Source organism: Festucalex cinctus, chromosome 7, assembly GCF_051991245.1.
Source record: "Festucalex cinctus isolate MCC-2025b chromosome 7, RoL_Fcin_1.0, whole genome shotgun sequence".
In the NCBI taxonomy this organism is placed as follows: Eukaryota; Metazoa; Chordata; class Actinopteri; order Syngnathiformes; family Syngnathidae; genus Festucalex; species Festucalex cinctus.
Genome location: NC_135417.1, coordinates 11962720 through 11975924, shown reverse-complemented (window position 1 = coordinate 11975924; position 13205 = coordinate 11962720). Strand labels below are relative to the sequence as shown.

Genomic DNA, 13205 nt, shown 5'->3' with positions numbered 1-13205 from the left:
TACGGGAATTGCACGTTTTCTTTCTTAAGGTTTCACTTTTGCATGCAAATGTGCCCAAATCATTTTCTTTACTGTATCAAAAGCTCGCCAAGGAAGTTAACTTCGATGTGAAGCAATTTCACATCCAAAAGGGATGTTTAATTCTAATATTTGTGCTCTTGATTTCATTATTGGCTCATTTGTTTACTCTTAACTCTCTCGAGAGAATTGTAACCAAATTGTTTTGCTGTTAAGTGTTTTGGAACACGTACATAATTAGAACACGTCCCAGTGAGAGGTTGCATAGAACCATTTTATTCATCTACTTGCAACATCTCATCACATGGTGCAGCAAATAATCACACCAGAAACCACAACCACAATTATAAACCATGGTTGTTTAAGTAAACACAATTTACTTTAGTGGGTACATTTCAGTCCTTTGAAAAGACATGAAGAAGTATAGGAACTCTTACTGCACATACAACCAATGCACACATTCACACACTGAGAGTAAGTTATATTCGTTCATTTATTCATTCAGTCATTCATCCGTTCGTTCGTTCGTTCGTTCGTTCATTCATGCATTCATTCATTCATGCATTCATTCATTCATTCATCCATTCATTTGCTCATCCATCCATTCATTCATTCATCCATCCATTCGTCCGTACATCCGCCCGCCGACCGGCCCGCCCGCCCGTTCGTTCGTTCGTTCGTTCGTTCATTCATGCATTCATTCATTCATCCATCCATTCATCCATTCATTTGCCCATCCATTCATTCATTCATTCATTCATTCATTCATTCATTCATTCATTCATCCATCCATCCATCCATTCATCCATTCATTTGCCCATCCATTCATTCATTCATTCATTCATTCATTTTTGCAGGGCAAGGTAACGCCGCCGTGTCCATCTCTACTAGTGCTACTAGTACGCCTGAGCTTTGCCAGTTGGGCAAATTATGCAGACATTTTGTCAAGTCTATTTTAGGGATGTTCAATACCACTTTTTTTTTTTTTTTTTTAGGCTGATTTCAATACGAGTACTCAACTAGTAGTCACAGATATGATGCCAAGAACTGATTACACGAGTACTTTTGATACATAAGATGTCAGAAAAAAAGCCCGACCATAATTTTAAAGAAAGACCTATTTATCCTAATACACCATTTTCCTTAAAATCAACTGCAAATCTTCATCTAACTTCGATTTCATGATTGTAAAAGGGTCACCGTCACAAATACCGATATCTTGAAATAAGGCCGGGTCCATCTCTAGTCTGTTTTGATGGATTTGTTACTGTTTTTTTTTGTTTTTTGTTTTTTTCTCCCCAACATCTTTTATTTTGTACTAGCAACCATATGACCATATGTTAAGTATATGCTCAGAGAAATCTAAATATATAACACCTTGGATATCATCACCCAATTAAACATGTTGGCACTAAACATAACACGCCACAATTATTTCATTATGTATTTTGCTAAAGCACAAATATGGGCACAAAATGTACATGCAGGTTAATATTGTAATGTCAAAAGTTACATAGGTCAGCTAACAATATTATATTAAGCATGGTAAACACCATTTAACAAGCTCAGACATTAGATTAAGTTATAATTTGCTGTGTTTATATGGTATTTTCCTCCTTGGATCAGGAAACCGTTTATCTATTGCAAACAATATTGACAAATATTTAGCTTTGGCAGAAGTTTGAAAACAATGTCTTAATACATGCCGGCTCTTAATATGTCTCACAAAACAGCAACATCTCCACACATGCGTGTACCACGTTATTCATAAATGAGGATGTTTTTGAGCTGCTGGCAACCGTGAGCGTGTGCATCGTGCGCAAGTGCAGGCATCCGTGGAATGTCACTTCCTGTTAGTCGCAGCATCTGTCTCGAGTGGCAACAACAGATGGACGTCATGGTAACAACTATCGTTCCCCGTCACGTTGACGGCGAATCCGCATAAACGCGCTGGCTTTGCATTTTGCCGGGTCGTCACTGACAACAACGCTGACGGCGCGCTCGATTAAGTTTTCTGCTTTGAAGAAAACACACCAAAGCCTGTTCTGTGACATTAGTAGAACTTTACACTTATGCAGTAGCTTTGCGGTCACGTTGGAGCACACAAGTCTGCGTGTGATATTCTCATATTTCTGAAGAAGATGACAAGAAGAAGAATCTTACAGTATATCAATTAGGGATGCACGATAATGCTATTTTCAACCGATACCGATAAACCAATAATTTAGAAGTGCCGATGTCGATAACCGGTAAGTAAGCCGATAATTGTTTGCAAAATTAACTTGAATACAAATGTACTTTCGAGTCCAACTATAAGTCTATAAGTCATAAGATTCTTTCAAGTCTTTCAATGTATGTAAAGCACCATGAAGCTGAATTTTATTGATATGAGCCACAACAGATGGACCAACGTGGCATGTCTATCATTATTGCTGGATTTCTTTATTATCTGCTTTATCTGTATGAAATCAAATTGCCGATTAATTATCGTCAGGTTTCTCTATTATCTGTTTGACGTCAAATTGGTCGATAAGTGCCGATAATAATCGGCCACCGATATCGTGCATCACTAATATCAATAGTTTATATATATATATATATATATATTAGGGGTGTTAAAAAAAATCGATTCGGCGATATATCGCGATACTACATCACGCGATTCTCGAATCGATTCAATAATCGGCAGAATCGATTTTTTTTTTTTTTTTTTTTTTTTTTTTTTTTTTTTTTTTTTTAGGATTCACACCTTGAGCATGGAAGAATGTTATATGAACGGAGCATTAAGCCTTAATATTTTATTTTAATGCTGTTCAAACATGAAACAGATTACAACCTCTATAAGACTGAAATTTCAGATCAATAAATAATACATTTTCATATAAATCTTACACTCTACAAGCTTACTGATTAGTATTTTCTAAATTTATCGCAACAATCGACTTATAAATTCGTATCGGGATTAATCGGTATCGAATCGTGACCTGTGAATCGTGATACGAATCGAATCGTCAGGTACTAGGCAATTCACACCCCTAATATATATATATATATTTAAATTTCAGTTCATTGTTAGACTATTTATTGTTTCATTTCAATGAAGTGTTTCATTTTATTTAATTCAATTCATTTTTATACTTCATTTTTTGGAATTTTACGAGTCTGTTTCAAATGTGCCTAACAACTTTTTGCGTACGTGTGTATGTGCACAAAACCACAACAGAGATGTAACCGCCGGTTAGGATTTCTCAATCCCATACGCGCACAGCGAAAGGGGGGGTGCAGAAGTCGGCAGAAATGGTTCTAAGGATGGCGATGATGAGAGGATTGCTCTCACCTCAAGGTGCTCCGGGCACATATAGTGAGATACATCGACTAAAGGGGAGTTGGGGGGAGAGAGTGAAGAGTGAATAAGTATGAGTTCTCCCATCCTGCGGGGAAATGTAGGAGATGAGGAAGAAGTGAGGGTACCGAGGGATACGTATGGGAAGCCACGGAAAAGATTGCGAGAGCGAGGTTTTGAGTCGGTGGAGAAGCGCCCACTTGACTGCGAGTGCTCGAGGGATTGAGGTGAAAACAAAAGAAACTCTTGAGGTAGCTGGCCAAAGAAAATGATTACGGGATTGGAAGCCAGAAGAGCCTTGGGGGGAGAAAGCATGAGCAGTCGATTGAGAGTAAACATTGGGATGAACTGATCGCGTACAACGAGGCGGGATGAAACGAGAGAATGATTGTCAAAAGGGTTGCGGAATAAATAATATGGGTAGAAAACACAAATTCCGTTCTAAACTTTGAGTTGAAGCCTCTTCTTATATATGTTTCTGAAGCCACACTGATGCTTGCATGCGGAAGCAGAGCAACCTGTAGACTTTTTCTGCACCCGATGTAGAGAACTGGCCTAATGATACTACTTAAATGGTTCTTAACCTTGTTTTGGATGTACTGAACCCTTTTTCCAAATTCAAGACATCGGAATAGGGTTTGCAGGTGAACAAAATGAACAGGTGAGTGGCCTTTTCATCGAGTCTGGCTCTGCTCACCTTGAATTCAGAAAGCGTGTTCTGGTATTCCCCATCTCAACACATCTTCCTTTAGTTTTGCTAGATAGCTCATCGCTCAACTTGCTCAATGCTGACTCCCGTCACTCAACTCGACTATATTTATTGAGCACTTAACTCATTTGCTCCCAATAACGTGTAAATACGTTTTTTTTAAATGTTCTAAGTGTCCCAAAGACGTATTTATACGTTTTTTGTTTTGTTTTTATGCTAGAGCATACAGAAGGCTTTGATGCAGCCTCTCAACTGCAAAGAACGGTTGCACAAATGGTAGTGATTACACAAACGGCCAGCAGGTGGCAGCAGAGCAAAGGAGATCAACCAGGGCCATGTAGAAAAAAAGCTCAATTACTTACAATTTGAAATAGATTTGTGAAAACTGATGAAACTTTGCTCTCTTCTAATGCTAATTGCTGCAAAACGGAAACAGATAGAAACATACTTTTTTTTTTTCCCCTGATGAAAGAAGAGACTTTAATCTTTCTTTTGATAGGTTCCATGTTTTTGTAGCAATAGAACACAATATTCTGTGGGCCTTGCAAAACCGGTCAAAATCCAGTAACGCAGCTGGGAGCGAACGAGATTGTGTCTGTGAAAATGGCGGCGAGTGAATGAGTTAAACAAACAAGTGAATCCAGTGGCAGCAGATACAATGGAAACAGCAGAGGCTTCGGCATTGAACCCTGTGGAACACCAGACGTTCCGTTATACCGAAGCCAATGATGGCGTCTTGACGTCAATGACGCCTCTTTGTAACCGTGTCAGCGTCACGTAACTGATTGCATAAACAACTTTCTGCGTATCAAAACAGTCGCGTCTCGTGCGTGTGCATCTTATCAAACGTCGCAAAGGTTAAGGCTGAGCTTTGAGCGTAAATGACATCAAAAATTACTTTCTGACACGAGCAAGTGTCTGCCTCACTCTTTCTTCCTCCGTCTCTTCGTTTGATCATTTTCAGCGTTCATGAATTACTGTAGGCGTTGCTGTTAAGTCGGAATATTTTTTTTCTCCATCTGTTGAAGTTACAGTTAATAAGTCAAAATGTATCACACGTCTTACATCTTTTACACCATATGGCATGTTTTTTTTTTTTTTTTTTTTTTTTTTTTTAAACTTAAATTCGAAAGCAATAACTTACTGGAGTGGAGCAATTTTAAGGTTTGGTCTTCAGTATTAATATTAACATATGATTGTTTTCAAAGCTGTATGCACAAGCCCAAATTTTGTAAATCATGTTTTACATCTTCAGTCAGATCTGATCCTCAAGACAAGTTTTCCAAGTCTGATTTAATGGGTCATAAGCAAGATAATAAGTGAAAACATTGGGGACCAGTATGGGAAAAAAGATTTTTATGCTGATTAAAACTATAATCGGCATGCGTATTCCAAAATTGCAGTCATTTTTTTTCTAGCATGTCAAGTGTTTTGTTTTTTTTTTCTCCAAAGCTTACCTTCCACTGAGTAGCTGTAGTAAGACTGTAGTAAGAAAAGCTGATTTTGATTGGACTTATCTTGAGCTATGTGGAAACTTGTTTGTGCAATTACAAGTTTAAGTTGTATATTGTGTATATATGTTCTGTGTATCCTTCTAACATTCCATCCTTTTTTTGCAATCACAGAAGAAACAACGGACAAAAGAACTATCTCAACTTTTCCACTCTTACAACCCTTATGACCACAAGGTAAGACTTTTTCAGTCTTTTTTTTATTTTTTATTTTTTTTTAACCCCACCCTCCAGCCCATGTTGTCGTGTGTCTTTGTCCATCTCCATCAGTATGCACTTGTTTCATCGTCAGCATGCGTCTTCCTTAACTCATTCACTCGCCGCCATTTTCACATTTCGCAATCCCGTTCGCTCCCGGCTGTTTTACTGGATTTTGACTGATTTTGCAAGGCCCACAAAATATTGTTCTATTTCTATAAAAGCATGGAACCTATCAAAAGAAAGATTAAAGTCTCTTCTTTCATCAGGAAAAAAAAAAGTATGTTTCTATCTGTTTCCGTTTTGCAGCAATTAGCATTAGAAGAGAGCTAAGTTTCATCAGTTTTCACAAATCTAAAATTGTAAGTAATTTAGCTTTGGCCCTGGTTGATCTCCTTTGCTCTGCTGCCACCTGCTGGCCGTTTGTGTAATAACTACCATTCCTGCAACCGTTCTTTGCAGTTGAGAGGCTGCATCAACAAAGCCTTCTGTATGCTCTAGCATAAAAACAAAAAACAAAAAAACGTATAAATACGTCTTTGGGACACTTAGAACATTTAAAAAAACATATTTACACGTTATTGGGAGCAAATGAGTTAATCGTGACTTAATTACAGAATGCTTGTGATTAACTGTGATTTAAACATTTTTGATAATCAGACATCCCTTGTATATACATTTTTTATATATATATTTAGGTATGTCATTTGTTATTAATGCATATACGGATTTTAAACTCACACAAATCCAAACATGTAATGTGCTGATATGTTTCCGTCTTTCACGAAAATGATTTCACAAATCTGCTATTCCACAAAACCAAGAATGCTCCTGCAAGCCTTATTCCATTTCCAGAGATTGTAGACGGGCAAAAATAAATCCCCGTGCATTACAAGTCCAGATAGCTGTCAGATATGTTTTCATTAAAAAAAAAATTCTAATGTCAAGCATGAGTCATCCCAGATCCACCAAAGGTTCGCCTATCATTGCCTCGGTCCTTTCACTGAGGAAACATGGAGGCAAATCCTCTTTTATTAAACCCATATAGGCGTTAGTCAGATACTCTCTCATTACAACTCTTTTACTGCCGCACGTTATCAAAAAAAAAAAAATCTTTAATATGACAAAGGCTTTGATCATTTACATCATCCTTGAAAACTTTTAATTTCATACGCAATGAGCCCATTTAAAAGAGATACAATGCTGCCATCTTCTGGCCATAGATGGTGAGTGTTTTTGATTCCGCAACTCGTTGACCAGGCAGCGCGTGCTGCACTTAGACGGTGAATATTGATATAAAAAAAAACATAGTTGACATCATTTAACGTTTTGGCGGCATACGTCGGGATTTTACGAATCGTTATTAAACGTTTTTGGCGGTCAAAGAGTTAACATTTGATTGTATGGATGTTTGGCTTTTCAGTTTATAGTTTCTAGAAGGTTATTGTGAGTTTACATCAGTTTGTGTACACATGAATGCATGTGCAATATATAAAGGGGAGGGACAAGTCGGCGTCATTATGGCAATTACTGCTAATATGCGTTGGGCAATGTGGGGAAAAGGTCATTAATAAAGGCTGAGTTGCGGAGGGGCTGTTGTTGTGTTTTGTGGCCCTTTATCGTTTCAAAGCTGCAGGCTACAACCCCAAATGAAACAATGTTTTTTTTTTTTTTAAATGAACTAATTGTTGTTTTATTACCAAGATTGTGTCTTAACCTCCCGTGGCTAATGAAAAATCGCCAGAGAGGTAAATGTCAACCTTCAATGCAGACGAATATTGACACTCAAATGGGATTAATGAAATATCAGCTTGCTTCTTTATTGGGCTTTCGATCTTCCTGTCATGTAGTTGATCGCACTTCAAATGTTTTACTTGTAAATATATCGTTAGATTACCGGTTTGCATTTTTATTTATATGTCCATACAGTGTTGAACGCTGCCCCCGGTGTGTGTTTTAAGAGACGCGTTGCGAGTGGGCGTGTTTGCAATGATTAATGTGAAGTTTCCTGCAGCCAGATGGTGCCGAACTCGGCCCATCCATCAGCAATGAAAAGAGCAGTTGGGCAGAAACCTGGCAGAGCACTTTGTCGAAGGGCCAGTGCCCTGCACCGCACGCACACGCAGAAGTGTTTACAAACAGTTGTCAACATTGTCAACATTTTGATGAAATTTATTTACACTTTTATGCAAATTCAAAAATTTAATGATTTACTTTTTTGCCACCCTTTAAAAAAATAAAATAAAAATATTTTTAAAAAAATCTGGAAATCAGGTGGACTTTACTCCTTTATTATTTTAACATGCCTGTAGTGAGAAGGGTATGAAAAAAAATAAAATAAAAAAATAACAGCCAACGGTGGTCCATATGTGTGTACTAAAAAAAATATATATATATATATATATATATATATATTTATATATAGCGTTGCAGACAATACACGTTTCAATACGCAGGCGTCAGACTCAATATTGCACATTCATTCATGAAGTTTCCCGCCGCCTCTCTGAAAGCTGCTCCTTGCTATGTAGTGCACACAAATTTCAACCAGGCAAGGCGAACAAAACACTTTTGCTGTCCGGCATACTAAAAATAATCATTTGGGTATGTACAGTATACATATGGCTGTTTTCATAAAAATATATCTCAAATACTGTAAAATATGGAGATATGTATCGCCTTGAAGGCCATGAATCGGGATATATGTGTGTCACAATTAGTATTAAAGTTAAAACATTAACTCATTGATTAATCACAAAAAAATATTGCACTAATCATGTATTAACTCATTCACTCGCCGCCATTTTCACATTTCGCAATCCCCCGTTCGCTCCCGGCTGTTTTACTGGATTTTGACTGATTTTGCAAGGCCCACAGAATATTGTGTTCTATTGCTATAATGTCATGGAACATATCAAAAGGAAGATTAAAGTCTCTTCTTTCATCAGGAAAAAAAAAGTATGTTTCTATCTATTTCCGTTTTGCAGCAATTAGCATTAGAAGAGAGCTAAGTGTCATCAGTTTTCACAAATCTATTTAAAATTGTAAGTAATTGAGCTTTTTTTTTTCTACATGGCCCTGGTTGATCTCCTTTGCTTTGCTGCCACCTCAAAGCCTTCTGTATGCTCTAGCATAAAAAAACAACAACAAAACGTATAAATACGTCTTTGGGACACTTAGAACATTAAAAAAAACGTATTCATACGTTATTGGGAGTAAATGAGTTAATCATGATTAATCAAAATTCTAAGATGTGATTAATCTGATTAAAAATGTAATTGTTTGACAGTTCTAATCGCAATACATATTTTATATATATTGTGATATGCGTTGTATTGTGAGGTTGTTGGCGATATCTCTATTGGCCGAAGCATTTTTTTACTCCATATCGTTTCTTGTTGACCTCATGTGTGTGATTAAACGAGTCTTTTTGTAGTACTTTTATTCGTACTCCAGCAAAAACTTGCTTTGCTAAGCACAAAGATTCTTGCAAGGGTGTATGAATTTTGTCAAAAACACAATAAACAAGCGTACACCTCTGCATTTTCTTTTCAAGTTTTTGCCCCTGAAGGCTTGGCCGAAGGTCAATGTTGTGAGACCCGTGTGCGTGTGCGTGAATTCAGCCAGTTCTCGGAGCGCTGACGGTGGCCCTTGCCCCCCCCCCCCCCCCCCCCCCCCCCCCCCGTCACCGTGTGCCGTCCAAATCTCCCGAGAACATACGAATACAGATGCCCAAATCCATTTTCCATGCCGTGCGCATACGCCCGAAAGACGAGAGTGACAGTTTTTGCCTTGCGGCTCGAGAGAAGGGACAAGCTGTCAACATGGACTGTTGCACCTGCTCGGGCCCCCACCAGGGACGGCAAAAATTGCAAATGCACGTTGAAGAAAGGAAGGAGGGAGAGGCGGTTAAAAAAAAAAAAAAATGGGGCTGAGAATGAAAAAAAAATAATAATAATGATCAAGCATTTGTGGAAAATGAAACTTAATTGCTCACAATAAATGACCCCCTCTCACCTCCATTTTTTTTTTGTGAATTCCCACTTTGCCTCATAACGTTGACGTGATTATCATTTGTCACAAAGAAAAAGAAAAAAAAAACAGTGGAAGAAGTTAATTAGTCTAACAAGTCTCTTTCTCTCTCCCCAACAGATCACTTTTAATATTTTCAACAATTAGTGTTCGGTTTTCCTCCCCCCTTTGGGGATCCTAATTGTGTTTATTTGCTGAGGGATTTTTTTTCCAAGCTGCTGCTTTATAATGTTGGGGAAAGCTAACCTCTATCTTTGTCAAACGTGACATTTGCTTGCTAAACTTTTTTTTCCCGTTAATTAATGTACAATTTGAGTAGACAAAAGCAGCAATGGAAAGAGACAAATTTACATTTATGGGTTCAGTGATTTGTTTTCTATTTGCTTGTCTGTCCACACGTCTATTTCAAATGGTAGACTTTTTTTTTTTCACTTTTTTTTAAACATTTTAACAGGGAGAAAAAAAAAAAAGGAAAAAAAAATATAGTACTTTATCTTCACCAGAGGTGTCCAAACTACGGCCCGGGGGCCATTTACGGCCTGCCGTCCATTTTTCAGTGGCCCGCGACATATGCTAAAAAATGGCATTTGACTCAGTTCAAATAAAATAAAAACAAAAATGTTTGGAGATGGTCAAAGTAAGAAGGGAGGGTAGAGAAAAACAGGTGCCATTAAAGGTTATTTTAGTTAACTAAAACTAACGAAATAACTAAAATTCAAAAAACAATTTAATTTACAAAATAAAATAAAAATGAAAATGCTTTTTAAAAAATGAAAACTAACTGAAACTACATTTTATGTTTACAAAACTAACTAAAACTAACTATAATTATAGAAAAAATGTCCTTCAATTTAGTCTTTGGTAGTTAATTGAATGCATGAGCCTTTGGGGATGATTTTAAATGTGATTTTTAGTAGATTTATTTTGATGTCAACCGGAATAATGACGTTTAAAAGTTTGGCGTTTTTTAAATATGAATTTTGACTGATTTTGCAAGGCCCACAGAATATTGTGTTCAATTGCTATAAAAGCATGGAACCTATCAAAAGAAAGATTAAAGTCTCTTCTTTCATCAGGAAAAAAAAAAAAAAGTATATTTCTATCAATTTACGTTTTGCAGCAATTAGCATTAGAAGAGAGCTAAGTTTCATCAGTTTTCACAAATCTATTTAAAATTCAAAGTAATTTAGCTTTTTTTCTAGATGGCCCTGGTTGATCTCCTTTGCTCTGCTGCCACCTGCTGGCCGTTTGTGTAATAGCTACCATTTCTGCAACCGTTCTTTGCAGTTGAGAGGCTGCATCAAAGCCTTCCGTATGCTCTAGCATAAAAAAAACAAACAAAGAAACGTATAAATACGTCTTTGGGACACTTAAAACATTTTTTTAAAAACCGTATTTACACGTTATTGGGAGCAAATGAGTTAATATTACAGCCTCTTTTTCTGTTTTTCTTTGCCTGCCTTTGTTTGCAGTTCGCCGTAGCTCATCTCTGAGTGTTGATATATAAGAGCCCAGACTTGTTGAAGCATCTTGTTTGAAGTATTGCCAATAAAAGGGGGGGAAAAAAAAGTGGACTTGGAGCTCTTTTAAACAGCAAAGCAGCATCAGGGATTTTCTCTTTTCTTTGACAAGAGCAGCTTAGCTTTTCATCCTTGCTTGTATTTCATGCCGTCAGAAAGGTAAATAAAGGTGAATGGGCGCAGATGCGGCTCAGACTCACCTTTTGTCACATTCCGTCTTTTCAGGGAGGACGGTTGAGAATGCTGCAGCTAGACAAGACTGTTACGTCATGCAATTTTTCTTTTAAATTCATGTAATATGCAAAAAAAAAAAAAAAAAAGAGAAATTGGCAGATAAAACTGTTCTGTTTTTGTTTTGTTTCTTCATATTTCACCAAGGTTTCATTATCTTTAGAAATTTTATGTGTATTTATCTATTTATTTATTTATGTACGTATTTATTTATTTATTCATTTATTTTTACATATTTAGCATTACCATTTAAAAATACATTTTCTATGATTTTGAAACATATCAAAAAGGGAAGCAGACGAATCTGGTTGTTTCCTTCTGTTAATTTAAAAAAAATTTTTTTTTATCACCTCCACAAGCATCTACCACTCTCATGGACTGTATTGCTGTCGTACCGTTAACACGAGTGCGTCCATTAAAAGTTAAGAGCAAGCAGCCTGCAGGCTTGTCAGACAACGTGATGACATGAGGCCCCTGTTGAATGAATGAAAGCGGCGGAGATCAAAGTACTTCATTGACCACCTGTGTGTGCGTGTCCATGTAGCTTCACTTGTATGTACTTGTACACAGTACATACATGTGCTTTGGAACAAAATTGTCATTTAATTATTATTATTATTTTTTTATTTTTTTTGCTATATTTTTTGTTTTTGATAATATTTTTTGTTTTTGATAATATTTTTTGTTTTTACTAATATTTTTTTTCTTGTAGATGTAATCTAAATGTTTTGTTTATTTATTTATTTATTTGTTTATTTTTAAGAACAGCTCTAGTTCCCATGACACTTGCCCTAATAATACCCCATGTAATACATACATATACAGTCAAAGCTCGTTTTTTTCGAACGCTTCTGTTCTCAACCAAATCTTTTTTTTTTCAACCAGAAAATTTGAGAATTTTATGTCTCAGAACTCGTCCAAAAATTCGGCTCTCAACCAAACTGGAAAAAAAAAGCCGAGCGTACCTGAACGCGACTCACACGGGAGAAAACGCCGAGCTAACTCGAATGCCCAGGATGCTTCCTCCGTAGCACGTTTGTGAAATCTTTTTTTTTGTTTTTGTTTTGCATCATGTATTAGCCCTTAATCATGGGTCCAAAGAAAGCAAGTGCAAGCGGTAAAGCTGGTGAAGAAAAGAGGAGAAAGTAGTGCGCAGAACTATTGAATTTAAAAAAGAAATGTTTGCATTTTGGTGTTTCATCATTTTAGATAGGATATCTAAATACATGTCGATTTATGGTAAACAGTATACAGTGCAGTTTATGGTGTAAAATAGTTAAAAAAATAAAAAATAAAAAACTTGGAACGGATTAAAATTATTTACATGAATTATAATGGGAAAAATTGTTGTGGATTTCGAACAAATCGCTTTTAGAACAGCCTTCTGGATCGGATTATGTTCGAAAACCGACGTTTGACTGTAATAGTTATAAACAGTTTATATGTTTGTATTTGCAAATCTCGTACTTGCACCAACCTCCATAAATGTTACGACTCATTTGTATAGAGGAGCTAAAAAACAACGTGAATGATATGTCTGCCTTAACTGTACTAAAAATATGCACGTGTTTTTTTTGTGTGTTTTTTTGCACATGCATTTCAACATCCATACGACAAGGCCACATTGTAATTGTAATGTTTGG

The 13205-nt window shown here is 36.6% G+C and overlaps 1 protein-coding gene across 3 annotated transcripts in view; it reads left to right on the top strand.

The window, feature by feature from the left end:
• Positions 1–13205, top strand: part of cdkal1 (CDK5 regulatory subunit associated protein 1-like 1) — a 295854-nt gene that overhangs the window by 127605 nt on the left and 155044 nt on the right. For all 3 annotated transcript variants that reach the window (XR_013284163.1, XR_013284164.1, XM_077525811.1), the window contains exon 12: positions 5696–5758. Coding sequence is in view for 1 of the 3 variants with exons in the window: in XM_077525811.1 (XP_077381937.1) it covers positions 5696–5758 (63 nt within the window). In the remaining 2 variants the exon portion in view is untranslated. The remainder of the gene's footprint in view (positions 1–5695; positions 5759–13205) is intronic.